General features: G+C 43.8%; 1 protein-coding gene across 3 annotated transcripts in view; it reads right to left on the minus strand.

Annotated features, from left to right (window-relative positions):
- rbms2a (RNA binding motif, single stranded interacting protein 2a) overlaps positions 1–14,664 on the minus strand; it is a 37,752-nt gene that overhangs the window by 11,735 nt on the left and 11,353 nt on the right. For 2 of the 3 annotated variants that reach the window (XM_049581944.1, XM_049581930.1), the window contains exons 2-3: positions 10,166–10,329; positions 1,324–1,382 (exon numbers count right to left, since the gene is read on the minus strand). In XM_049581944.1, coding sequence (XP_049437901.1) covers positions 1,324–1,382; positions 10,166–10,329 — 223 coding nt within the window. The remainder of the gene's footprint in view (positions 1–1,323; positions 1,383–10,165; positions 10,330–14,664) is intronic. The other variant, XM_049581936.1, reaches the window with a different exon arrangement.

Consider the following 14,664-nt stretch of genomic DNA (forward strand, 5'->3'; position numbering starts at 1 on the left):
CATACATTTAAAATTATGAGTGAATAAGTGCATTCACACTGAGAAGTATGGAAAAATGCAGTGCACTATGAGTACCCAGAATGTGCACTCAAACGGTCAAGAAGTTCAATGTGGAAATATGGACACTTCTTGCCCTCAATGGTCGCCATCTTGGCTATGTAGCGGAAGGGGAAGGACCACTTTTTAAACTGGAAATGGGGGCCAAGACTGTGCAACCGTGAACGTCGCTGCATTGTACAAATACATGTGTTTTTGCAGTAAGCACCACTATACTGTTGTCGGGTATAATCCAGGAGTATGTTTATTGGGTTAATTAAGCAGTCTGTAATGATTTGGTACTGCGAACGATAACGCGAATGCTAATGCTAGTCTGCTAACTAGCTAATTTGCGGTCGTCATTTCGGGGTCATCCCTATGTTTCCAGGGTTCTGTGTTTCCCGGGTTCTATGTTCCCCACTTAACCCTGCAGAAAAGCTTCTATGTTCCCCGCTTACACAAAAACAGTTCTATGTTTTCCGCATGGTTGAGCGGGCAACATAGAACCCGGGAAACATATAACCTTTTTTGTGTAAGCAGGGAACATAGAACCTTTTTTGCAGGGTTAAGTGGGGAACATAGAACCCGGGAAACACAGAACCCTAGAAACATAGATATGCTCCCGTCATTTCCAGTGAGTGCACAACAGCCGTGTTTGGTTTGAGACAACACTACCCTGTCGAAATTTACGCACTACGCCAATTAGTACACACAACACATAGTATACTAAGTAGGCTATACTAACGGAAACTTTGTGATTTGAGACACACCACTGGTCTGACTCTGTCCGAAGAGGATGACAGTTAGTTTAGCATAGCATAAAGACTTGAAGCAGGGGGAAACAGCTAGCTGGACTCTGTCCAAAGAAAGTGGCTGTTAGCTTAGCTTAGCATTAAAGCAGGAGGAAACAGCCAGCTTCCCGAAGAAGGCAACAGTTAGCTTAGCTTATCAAAAAGACTGGAAACAGCTAACCTGACTTCATTCAAAGATTTTTTTTTTTTTACAAATTTAACAAACACAATATCAGATGTTAATTTAGTAGCTTTAGAGGTGCTGGTAGGTGGTCTTAAACTTCAGCTAACTCTTTCCACCTATCCCCAGTTTTTGGGCAAAGTTAAGTTAACCAACTCCTGGATGTAGCTTCAAAGTTTGTGTAAAAAACACCAATCTTCTCATCTAACTCTCAGCAATTAAGTGAGTATGTTGACATACTCCCTTTAAAAAAAACAAACAAAAAAAAAAACAGCCAAAACCAGTGGGATAAATTAAGGCAACAGTTTAACTCACCTTTACATTTGTTGGTGGTTTTATCCAAGATGGCCTTGGTCGACACAATCTTGCCATACCTGCAGGGACAAATAAGAATACAGAGAACAGGCTCAATAGCATATGAGGTTACTATAGGGCAACAAAAGGAATTTACTCCTACCTCTGCATACCAATCCTGACACACTTCCTGAGGCTGCGTGACTGACTACAGGTGTAAACATGAACACATACTCCTTCACGCAATCAATTGTGTCTTTTCAGTGTGCTCTTAAGTGTCACAGAAAACTCTGTCCGCCTCCACCGTTCTGACTTTGTCTGCCGATGAAGGCTGTTGTACAGTAACTCTGTTCCCTTGGCGTTGCTTTCAACAGACAGGACAGGAGACAGCACCCCAGGGCCAAAAACAATTTGTTCCAGGTCTGTCTTTACCACACGCACATACACAAAGACTAACAAATACACAAACACACACCTCTCTACTAAATACAGCTCTGCTCTCGGGTATTTTTGGCTCAAACAAAGCCTAAGGTGTTGTCACTAGTGATGTCTGACTTGCAAATAGAAGTTTTGACTTCTAAGGGAACTTACTGTGTGCTTGATCCATTTATACACAAAAGACGTCAAATGGTGTATGAAACATAAGCTAGTGTCTTAACCTGTTATTTCAGTCCAGGTTGTCAATAGAAAAATATAACAAAAGCCAATCAGTAAAAGAGGAAGAATCAATTAATGCATTGATGCAGTATCATAAAATATTCATGCTACGAAAATCACCTTTAAAAGCCGTAAATGAGAAGTGTTATGTAAGATGTGGAGACTAATGGAATGCAGTGTTATAAGACGGTGCATCAGCACTACAGTATAATAGACCTGCCCTTGTCTGGTGAATTTAGCCAGTGAGTTCCTCTGTTTGGGCGACATGGCGTCTGGGCGGAATGTACACTGTAACCCGATGCTTCACCCCTCCGTTTCGCCTTCCTTCCCACCACATCCCTCTCCCTCTCTCTGTTTTTCCACCCTCGCATCGCAGTGCACCGCTGGGTCCTACACTCCCGCCTAGTTTCAGTGGACATTTGCCCAGATGACTCAGATCTGACTGGACGGTCACGGCAGAGACTTGTGTCACGGCTGACACCAGAGTCCAAAGTATTTCTATGCTAAAATGTTACAGCCTTCTCTCCTCCAACATATGTGTGGACAATTTTGATATCATCTACTACAACAGGCCGCAACTGGATGTGTGCATTCATCGTGTTACCTTCAGGATAGATGCATTACAAAGGACACTTCTTCACTGCAGAGATTAATTATTCATCATCCACTGCTACATACCCAGATGACCTTTGCATAGGCTATGTTTATAGTTTCCCACTGCCATCTAACAGCTGCAAAGTGGTCATTAGGTACAAATATATATACACAAGCTTGATATAATTTAACCCCTTCAAATCCAACTGAAATTTTAGGTTTATTTTTTTTTATATATCTCTGGACTTTTCTCAGCACAAATGTAGAGATTAAATTTACTGTTTACCACTGTTCAAAAACTGTAGATAACATAAATAGATTTGTGGTAACAAAGCAACGTAGTATTTACATGTGGGGGGCTTAAATTGACAAACCATTTAAGAATTTAAGAATTAAGAAGTTTCTCTTAACTAGTATTAGGCATGAAAAAAGTGAAACTGACTTGCACAACTCCTCTAGTTTCATTTGCTAGTGGTGCATCTTTTTTTTTTAATTTTTTTTTTTTACTGATATTAAGCCTTGGACCGCACTATTTTGGAAGACCTTGTACTGTACACACAGGCAGCCCTTTGATGAATTCTAAGTCATTTTCTCCCTTTTTGGATACACTATTCCTTTAAGACGTATTAGTTAATGCACTCTAATAAAAAAGGCTAAATATTAAAGAAATGCTATCACTGCCGATCTGAATATTTTTGGCTCATTATTATTTACATGTTTTCCTTATATCTTCAGCAGCCCAATAATCAAATTATCAATAGATGGTCTGAAATAAAATATCATGTCAAACCAAAGATAAAGGGAACATTTGACACCTTTTTGTGGATGTCCAATTAGCATTGTTGGTTAATGTAGTCAATTGAAGTGATACATTCTTCTCTGTGTGCTATATTGACTGTGAAAGTGAAGTTCACAGCTGCAAAACCTGTTGTTCCTCATGCATCCAGTGACGTCATTCGATGTGACACTGACGTACAAGCAATTTTAGCTTGAACTGAGGGCGTGCTCTACATGCCGCTCGAAAACAGAACTTGTCTTGTTCTCTTCCCTTGTTTTGCAAACTAGCTATTTTTCCAACAGTGAAAATCCATCCATCCATCCATATAACCATACATACATACATAAATACATTTTCATCTGCTTATCCAGGGCCAGGTATGGGAACAGTTAAAAAGGCATTCCAAAATATGAGTGCAGAAAATATTATGGAAGAGGAACTGACGTTGCAACTGCATTGGCCATGCAAGAGGATATGGCCAGCAGGGACCCTCCAGAACCTGAGCTGCAGAGAGCAAACACAGACTACTGGTGCCTTTGCTCAAATTGCCCTCTGATGGCAACGCAAACTCAACCATTCTGCTACAATGAATTTCAGCGTGTGCAGTTCTTCATACTGTAATATTCACTCGGTGTCTCGCTATGGGATGCAGCCTCCTGCAGCCCTGATAGAAGCATTTATCTCAATCTGCCAATTTTGATTGGCTGGTGAAAGGTGATCATCCACGCCGCACCCAGTAGTCCCACCTACTATATGTAGTGTGCGCGGATAGCGCTCCCTCAATTCAAAACCTCTTCTCACCTGAGAGCTTATCTCACGTCAGAGCTTTCACTGGCTTAACTGTTCACCAGGCGGATCTTTGCTAGCTTCACCGGACGCTAGTGTCGTGCTCTGGCTTCTGCCTTGTCCATTCACACCAGACCGGACCGGTAAGTATTTTTTCTTCCAGCCCCTCCGCGGCGGAATTCCTCTCGGCTCCCCACCACAGACAGTCGAGTCAGTCAAGCTAAGCTAGCATACCAGCTACTCCTCTCAACCCCACACTAGCACACCAGCTAGCCACGGCCCTTTTCTCCGTTAGCACTCCAGCTTGTCGGTGAGATGGCGACCGCTAAAGATCCTCACACCAGAGGAGATTTTCGGCTCTGTTGCTGCGGGAATAAAATTTCAGGGAAGGACGCCCTCCCAGTGTGCAGTACCTGCCTTGGGGTTGACCACGCCAGATTAGCCCTCGAGATTCCCGGGTCCTGTGGACACTGCAAAGTGTTTACAGTCAAGAGCCTCAGATGCAGGCTAGCCCACCATGTTAGCCTCGTGGGCTGTGACCTGTTTCTCCCCACCGCTGACCAAGGTGAGCAGCTCCGAGCTCCCCCGTTTCCCGAGGAAGACGTGCTGGAGATTAGCATCACGGCGGATGAAGATGGCACCTCGTTCCTCATATCAGATGAGGAGGAGGAAGACGACATCTTCGTGACTCCAGTCCCGGCTGAAAAGCCAAAGCTGCTCACTACCAACAGGGAGGAAAGCGGGGTGAGCTCTCCAGCTCCCTCCCTCCATGTGGACCTGCTCGACATGTGTAAACGTGCGGCAGAGAAGCTGGAGGTCGCCTAGCCGGTTGCAGTAGTGGAGCCCACCCAGTCCCGCTACGAAGGCAAGCGGTTCCCCCTGGCCTGTAGTGCGGTGAAACAGCTTCTCCCTATCTTCCCCGAGTTGCTGGCCGAGCTGTCCAAAACTTGGAGTAACTGCCCATACAGCAACAGGAGCCCCATCCTGGGCGCAGCATCCCTCGACTGCGAGGCGATGGAAGCCCAGGGCCTTCTCTCGATACCTCCGGTGGAAGCCCCCGTAGCTGCGCATCTCTGCCCAGACAGCACGAGCCAGCTATCTGCGGCCTCCTCCAGGCATCCAATGCTACCAACCAAGCCCGAGTGGTTCCAGTCTGCACTGACCAAGAGGGCATACAAGGCAGCCGCGCTCTCAGCCAGAGCTCTCAGCGCTCTCTCTATCCTCACTGCCTACCAGGCAGAGCTGTTTGGGGCGTCCGCTGATGAGCAGGACCCTGACGCGTGGGAGGAAATGGCGGTCATCACTGATTTATCCCTCCGCATCCAGTGCGTCTCAGTTCAGGCCACGGGCAAGGTGATGGCAACCCTCGTCATTTAGGAGCGAGCAAGATGGCTCAGCCTCGCGGGATGACATACTGGATATGCCAATTGTCCCGAAGGGTATCTTTGGCTCTGCACTGGCCACAATGCAGCAGAGATGTGAGGCAAAAAAGAAGGACAATGAAGCCCTGAAAATTTGTCTCCCCTGCAAAGCATCCACGCCTTCTCCTCCAGTGCAGCGCAAATCATTTGCTCAAGCTGCTTCCCAGCCGCCACATTTCAAGATCCCGAAGCGGCCGCAACAACCCGGCCTGCCCCTCCCGCCAAGGAAGGAGCCCTGGAGCTGGCTGGCACAGAAAGTCTCCCACCCCAACCGCAGTCCCGCCTCCACCACCCCCGACCACCCCCGACCGCCACGGCCTCGGTCCCCCAGGCGAGGAAAAAAAAGACAGCGGCCTGACAGCCGTCCTTTCTCCGGGTGGAGCATCCTGCTGTTCCTCGTTACGCAGGCCCACCGTTTTGGCTTGTTCGTGTGCGTCCCACGCCACCACTGCCCACTCCAGAGCCGGTCCGCAAGAGGACAGACATCGCCTCGGAGGTTTGCACTTTTGCACCCTGAGCCACATGTCCACAAGCACACACATACACATATGTTCCCAAAACTGTGAAAATAAAACGAAATCTGTCACAGCCAGGCCACGAGCCGAGGGTGCAGATAACAAAAAAAAGCTATAGGCTATAGCTTTGGCATATACGAGCAGGGGTCTGCAGCCGCCGGCGGGTTTGCGTGCGCACTCTACCCGCGGGATGGCCGCATGCTGGGCTTTATTCAGGGGAGTGTCTGTTCAGGACATTTGTTCAGCAGCGAGTTGGTCCTCGCCTCTGACTTTTGTTCGGTTCTATATGCTGGACGTGTCAGGGCCGTGCGTGGCTAGCGCGGTCCTGGAGTCCTAACTGGAACCCAGGGACCCTCTCCACTGGCTGGTACTTGTTCGATAAGCTGTCTGGCAATACGGGAGCTACCATATCCCATAGTGAGACACCTAGTGAATATCATGAAGAAGAACATTTGGTTATCTAACATAACCGCAGTTCTTAGAATAATATCAGCGAGGTGTCTCGCCAGCAGACCCTTCTTGCTGGGCAATGAGAAGAGGTTTGCTTATTGAATTAAGGGAGCGTTATCCGCGCACACTATATATAGTAGGTGGGACTACTGGGTGTGGCGCGGATGAACACCTTTCACCGGCCAATCAAGATTGGCGGATTGAGATAAATACTTCTATCAGGGCTGCAGAAGGCTACATCCCATAGTGAGACACCTCGCTCATATTATTCTAAGAACTGCGGTTATGTTAGATAACCAAACGTTTTTATTGAAGGCCAACCCCAAGAGAGGCCATTTGTGCGCTACTATGCATGAACATTTTACGCCTCACTTGGGCAGAGGTGTGCTGGAGACCTTCTTTAAGATCCCAAAGATAAACTGAAAGAGACAACCAAGACCAGCAGGGCACATGACTACTGAGTGACTATTTTTGTCACCTAACGCTATGATTTGGACAGCAAAGTAATAGCTACAAGCCAGGCGAGGGTGGTGATACCAGCTTGTGTGCAATGCATTCTGGTACATGTAGGCACTGTTGGCACTCAGTTTTCTGTCAGTAAAGCACGCATTGAGTAATTTATTACTTCTGACTACATTAACCATCAAAACTGACTGGAAATCCGCATATAACATGACATATGTTCCCTTTAATGACATAAATGTATATCAAACAAATGTTTGGCCCACAGTCATACACGCTGGCTCAGACTTTCCCGACTACAATACCTTCAGACAGAAAAACAGTTAAGTCCTGTTGATCTCTTTGAGTTTAATTAGAAGTGTGACAAAGACAAACAAAAGCTGTGTTTCATGTTTTCCCCAACACACATGCCAGGAGAGTTCAAAGGTCTACAGGCAGTGACTGTGTGACCCTCCACAGCAGAACGGCAGCCCACCACACTGTGCAGGCCACAGGGACTTAAAAGATAGCTCTGACCCATATACGGCTGTCTGACATTCTTTCCCAGCAGGCCATGATACTCTTTTCCCACTCATTTAAGTTTCCCCTTCAGAGGTAGACCTCCCACCCACCCCTAAAGCCTCTGTCCTCTCTCATCTTCTCTGACAACCTCACAATGATTTCTCTGTCAGTCCCGTGCTTTTACTCTCTGCTCTCTGTGTTTCACATACCAACCGCGGATTTCTGATTTTATTTGCCTGCTCCAACTTTGACAACGTGTGTGTGTGTGTGTGTGTGTGTGTGTGTGTGTGTGTGCACTCAAATATTAACATGATTATGGGATACAAGCCGTGCAAATTTGCACTAAGTCTTCCTGATGTAGGGTCGGAGTGGTTAAACTGGAGAATGGCATGCAAATATTTCTGAGGGAGGAGCTGTGGTGTTAGTATTATCAACTCAGGTTTTATTAGCTATAGCCAGTGCTTGTTCATGGAGGCGTGTTGTGACTGCGAAGGACCTGAGGAGATGACGGACGCATTAAGGTTTACACATTGCTTCTGTGACATACAGCATAGCTCTGACATGCAGCAGTCAAAACCAGTTTGGTTGCTTTATTGTGTGTGTGTGTGTGTGTGTGTGTGTGTGTGTGTGTGTCTGAGTTTGTATGGCTGACATACTGTAGAGGCTAGACTATCTGCCTAGGGGTCTGCTCTAAGGCCAATTCAGCCTCACAAAAAGTAAAAGGTTAGATCAGGACATGAGGAGGCAACAAGCTGTACCCTTCACTGGCCCCCTCTCCCTTTCCTCACCCCTGCCCTGACTCCTTTTCCCAACTCTTTGCATTCGTTCCCTATTTCCTGTGTCCCTCTAAGGCTCTACCATTTTGCTGAAGTTTTCCTGTGATTGTCAAGATTTAATGAAACTGACTTTAGTTGTGGTAATTCAGCATCCTTATTCACAAAACCACTTTTTTTCCTTCCTGTCAAAACAGCTCCTTTTTTGAACATCAAATTATGGCTTTAAACAATTTAATTTCATGTGTCCAACAGATTAAGAGCATAGCTCCAGACAGCACAGATGTTATCTGCTCACGATAGGTTAAGTTTCTACATGACTCCCTCTCCAAAGCAGCATCAGAGATAACTATCTAAAGAAAACTTGTTCCAGTTGTGGTAGACTGGAATGTGCTACCAGCTATAACCAGACTATAGCCTGATTCAATATGAAGGGATGATAAGTTACAGCGAGACCAATACCTTTGCCCTTTTGATCTGTCAGCATTGCAAAAACAAACTGTGACAATTCTGACTTGATTTCTTTTTTTTTTTTTTTTGCTTAACATGCTACATCTTTACAACACGCTCTAATGCAGACCATGGACATGTCTTTTTTTTTCTAAGTCATATTTTGCATTTGGTCTACATACTTGCATATTATTACTTACATAAAATATTTCTAGCATTTTGTTACATGATCATTCAGAATCGATTAACAAACAGAGTAGAGAACAGGGCAATCTCTTATGAGATATCATGATTGAAAGAATAGTTTGACATTTTGGAAATATGCTCATTTCACTCTCATGGAGCTGAAGTTAAGAAGCAATTAGCTTAGCTTTGCAAAAAGCCTGGAAACAGAGGAAACAGTCACTTGAATCTCACTGCAGTGCAAAAAAAAAAAATATCTGCCTCTAAAGTCATTCATCAATGTGCTGTATTTACATTCGTGATATACTTCGTGAGACGTAATGTTGTGCAATGTAGCATTGTATGGCGTCAGGTTGTTAATTTCTTTGCAGATAACAGCACAATGACTTCCCAGACTATTGTTGTCACCGTGAGGTTGTGTCAAAAAATACTTACAGCATGTATTACCTGTAAAATCATAAATGAATGATTTTACATGTCTGTATATAAATGGATTAAAAAAACAAAATGGCAAGTTTTTCTGGCGTGTCTTGAGCCTGTTCACCAGGGTATTCACATGCGCCTTGAGAATGCGTGTCCACTGACCGCTTGCGATCAGATCTCCCTTCCCTTCTCATTGTGAAAATAATCAAGTAGCCTACATCAATTCATTCCTCATCATAGCAGAATACTGCTGTGGGAGTGTGAGCTCCGCGTAGGGGAGAGTTGACGAGAGTCTGGATGCATAAACACAGTGACAGGGCTAACTATTAGCATCACATCACTCACGTTCCCTAATGGTAATTAACAGTTTTAGCAACAGAGTCGAGCTGATTCAGTGTCAGTGTGAGTTTGTAGGAACAATTTAACAGCTGCTAATGTGTTACTTTGTGCTAACTGAGCAGACGTTGAACTGACTTTTCACTGGGAGGAGAGTGACTCTATAAACGACTATTAAGTGCTGTGACTAACCTGAGTAACTGCAGCAACAGAAAGTGTGCTTATCTTTCAGGGAGTCAGATAAGCAAGGATGTAAGATGAGAGGCAGTCCTTCAATGTGGCCCAGACCACCTCTGAATGAGGTCTGAAAGATCAGATCTAAGATGCAATGAGTTGGGTGCATTCACACCTGGGCTTGAAACTGTTTGTGATCCAATCACCAAAGACGCACGTGACATGAGAGTGATATTGATCTTTTTATGTAACAACGGCAAGAATGCAAATAAGCATGTTTCCCAAAATGTCACACTGCCTTTATAAAAGAGACTCATGATGTGAGATTAATTAAAAAAGAAGAGTTTGCAAATCACTCACGGTTGGCAGAGCTTGACCAGGTCTTGGTCTGTGGTCCCCGGATGGAGGCCGCGGATGTACAGGTTAGTTTTACTCAGCTGTTCCCCTCCCCCACTGCTGTTGCTGCTACTGTTAGTATTGGGACTGGGGGGCGCCATCTGATGGCCGGAGGACACATAGGCCTGCTGCAATAAGAAAGAAACAGAATTAGTTGACTGTGCATGATCACACAGAAGAAGTCACCATGAATACTGGATATTCCCAAACACAAGGAAACATCGGACAGGCACAGCCATGTCAGTTATTATTCAATGTGAATAAAACTCAAAAGGTGTTTAGAGATGTTGATAGATAGAAAGTAATCCTGTATGAGACGGATGGTTTTGTGGGAGCTGTGAAAAATGATATCATACGGCCCTCATGTCAACACTCACCAATAGTGCTTTCTGAGGGGAATGTGGGGCCTCTTGGCTGCCTACTCCATATAGGGAAAAGGGGCCTCTTATGCTTCTCTGTGTTGAGTAACTTCTTTTTTACTTTAGGAACCAAAAAAAATCTTGCATATCAAGGCCAAAGCTTTAAAGGTCCAAAGTGAACACTGAGTCAGTCTGATAATGCAGAATGATGGATGTGAACTATTTTTATACTTTAGCTCCGTCTCTCATTTTATTTATTCTTCTGAAAGTAGGTATTTCTAAATGAATAGCTGCCATCTGTTCAAGTTTGCATTTCAATCATCCCTCTGACATTTCCCTCTCAAACAGTATCTGAGGTTAACAGTTAAGATCCTGACCAGCAAGATGCAGAAACAGGGTTTAGTTCAGTCGGAATTACATATATAGTCCATTGATCAAAACATGGTAGAAACAAGAGAATTCAAAGAGATGAGTGTCATCAGCACACCTGGAGTTTGATACTGCATGACAGTATATAGTAACATGCTCATGTTGCGACCACCTGTCATGATCTGATATCGACCTCAACCACTACTGAACCTCCTTCTCATTTCCCATGTTGGCTTATTTTGTTTCATCATTCTTCGAGGACTAAGTGCCGGTGAATACTAGTCATAAACTATGGCAGTCAACTGGTGGATGACTCACCACTATGAACATGAAAAGCTGTTGCACAACAACCTCCTCTCACTATGGGATTGTGGCTCTCCTTGGAGAAATCAAACAAAAGATTATGTAACCATGAGAGGAATATTTTTTATTGGGATAAATGCAGTTTCATTATCACTTTGAAAAAAAGACAGCTCTTTCCAGGAATAGATCTACTGGCTGTTTTCCAAATAAAAAACTGAGGCAATAAATAGCAACACTTGAGTGCAGACCAGGCTCGCCAGAACTGGTAAATATTGTGTCTGTTTGCTGCAAGAAAATGACTTTAATCACATTAAACTAACAGCCAAATGTTTTCATTCAGTGTTGGTCGAAGACATAAGAGCAAACATGCTTTCTGCCTGAACCCAGCGCAGTGAGGGGCGGAGCGTCTCATTTGAGAGAGCGATTGGACAGAGGCGACAAGGGGACAATGGGTTAATTTCAGGAGAGCGGAGAGGGTCACTGATCAGACTGGTGGTGTTTAGGAAAAGCCCAGCAGGAAGTCACGGTCACACCAGGACCACCAGCAATGTCCACCAATCCCGCTAATTAGATGCCATGCATAAGGCATGGAGGCCCTCTCAGACAGCCCCTCTGACCTCTACTTTGCCAGCAGCACAACAGCCGTTTCAACAACAGGCTCGTTTCTCTGAGAATAATCCTCTTCCTGTACTGCTGAATGAACCTGAAAAGTTTGCGTGTTTGCTCGTGTTGGATGAGATGGCGACACGACCTGCTCAAAGTAAAACAAAGAAAAGAGGCGTGGGCGTTCTTTCCTTTCATCAATTTGACTCCAGGGATATTTACGCATGTCCGTCAATGAACAGCAGGATGTCTTATGACTACATTTTAAATATTGCACACAATTAAAAACAACTGCATACAGTATATATAATTTTTTTAAGATTATGTATCTATTTATATAAATTTGTTGATAAATGTTACATATAGATATATGTATATGTGGATGTACTTGTTATACAGTTTGCATCTTATTCCACTTTTCCACCAAAGTTTGTGTGTATGCAGGTTTTTTAATCATAGGAAAACCCGCTTAAAAAAGGCGATAGACTCTTTTCCCATTGCCAATAGACCAGAACTACGTAAATGGCTCTGCAGCAGATGAGTATACCTCTCTGTGTGTTTTTTTCTTACTAAAGTGTGACTTTCAACGTCATGAACACGCCACAAAACAGGGTAGTAAACAGTAGAAAGCCAGTAAAATGCCAGTAAAAATGTTTACAGCAGTTTCTTCATTTTTTATATCTCTTAGTTATTCAGTCTCTCTCTCAAACTCAGTGCCAACTTCATTTTCAGCAACACTTGAGTGCTGCTTGAACATTGACTGATGGTATTTTGTGGCAGTCCGTTATTCCATCTTGCTGGCAAATGGCCTAAAATTAGCGCGTCCACTAGGGTGTCCGATTACCATCACTGCTGATCGGAGCAGATCAGAGCTGGAGCCGAAGAATACCTGTCACTGCTGTAGAGTCATTAAGTCCGGGAGTGAATGCCAACTGTAACCTTTCCAATTAAAAAAGCCAGATGTTAGCAGATGTTAGTGGGTTTTTTTGTGCAGTGGGAGACGGGCTATAAAGGGATACTTTGAACCAGCTTTTTTATCATAACAATGTGGGTAGTCTGTGTATGTTAACTGAACTATGTTAAACTTCCCTTCATCTTGCTAGCACCATAATGTCCCTGCTCATTTGCCAGCCTGGCTCTTGAGCTGCTGTCCAAACTACAGACTGTACTTCCTCATTTCTGTATGGCCACCATCACCATGGGCACAGAGGGTATAGAGACAGATTGAGATAGAGACACCCCACCACCACCAATACCACCCCTCTCAAACTCAGACCCAACTCCAAAAAACTGTAAAACTAGGCAGTGCTGTTGAAATATAAACCAAGATTCTGTTACTGCATTGCCTACTTCTCACTAAGAAATGTTTTCAAAAACATTTTTAGTGTACTGTTTGGCTGTTATATGAAAATCTGTGAACAGGAAATGGGCACCATACTGTTTCCTGCATTGTAAAAACAGAGGCTGAAAATAATTAGATGAAAGGGTAAAATTAAGCAGCACTGATCAACTACAAACCAAGGTTATGTTACTGTATTGCTTAATACTCGCTTCGAATCTTAGTAGAAACATATTTTAGCCTACTGTCTAACTGTAATACAAGATCGTTTGCTACCATCCAGCCGCCATATTGTTTTCGGACAAGCAACTCGCATAACAACACCCACCAGTGGGAGACTCAATTGGTCCCATCATGTAGCGCAGTAAATTCTGCTCATTGGAGGTTTTCTCCCTCTTGAGCAAAAGCAAATGCCACAGCCCTTTTTCTCTCATTTCTCTGGTTATGTAGCACCAACTTCAAAAGTATTTGTGTCTTTCTACTGCATTGACAGCCCCGTTTTATTAAAAGACTATCTTTCAACTAGTGAAAAACTTGTTCAACTATTGCTACCACGACCACCCACACTTTGTGTTTTCGTTCTTGCTTAAAATGAGAAAGATCCAGATGGAAATTTTGCACAACACAATGAACTATGGCCTGAAAAAAATCAATGTCTTTCTTACAATGAACTGAGCTGCATTATCTTGTACACTTGTTTCTTTTATTCGGTCAATTGTCCAACCCTGTTAATTTGAATAATAAATAAAACACCAGCCATTGTTAATTCCTGTCAGACCACAACATGTGCAGGACCGGCAGAAAACATTCAAACACAGCACGAGCCTGCCTGAAGGAGTTTATCTATCTTGTCACAGTGTAGTTCATGATGAATACATTTTTGGAGGCAGCTAATTTGTGAATGAAAGGACAGGACAGCAGAGACCTGTAATCTCGTTCACACACTCTTAACCAGAGTGCCAAGTCCCAATCAAGCTCTGGACTGTACAAAGAGCACACCACTGCAACAAAACCCCTTAAATTGCCAGTCTGCAACCACACCATATGCATTCACACCCACTCATACACACTTAAACTGCTGTAGCATGCTTGATTGTAAAATCTTTATAAGTTGAATATGATCTCAAGTCAAAATATATAATTTATGACCTCTGACTCCTTACAAAATATCATAATAAACATCCCAAACTGAACTAATCAGATTTGAGGTACAAAAGCTGCTGCCTTGTTGGTTGGTGATTGCATTTCAGGCTATGCATTTGATTTGCATGTGTTCTGTTGAAACCCTATGCTGAAACACCACTTTCCTCCATTGTTTTTTGATTAGTTGATCAGTAGTTGCTGAGAGGGCAACATGAGCTTAGAAACAAATAAATCATGTTTCCAATCTAGGACTGCAGCTTTCACCTCTGGGAAATTATGATGGGCCAAGGTAATTCTTCAAATTGATTGTTTGGTCCAACCAACAGTCCAAAATCCCCAGAGATATT

Source organism: Epinephelus fuscoguttatus, linkage group LG1 (genome assembly GCF_011397635.1).
Source record: "Epinephelus fuscoguttatus linkage group LG1, E.fuscoguttatus.final_Chr_v1".
Taxonomy (NCBI): Eukaryota; Metazoa; Chordata; class Actinopteri; order Perciformes; family Serranidae; genus Epinephelus; species Epinephelus fuscoguttatus.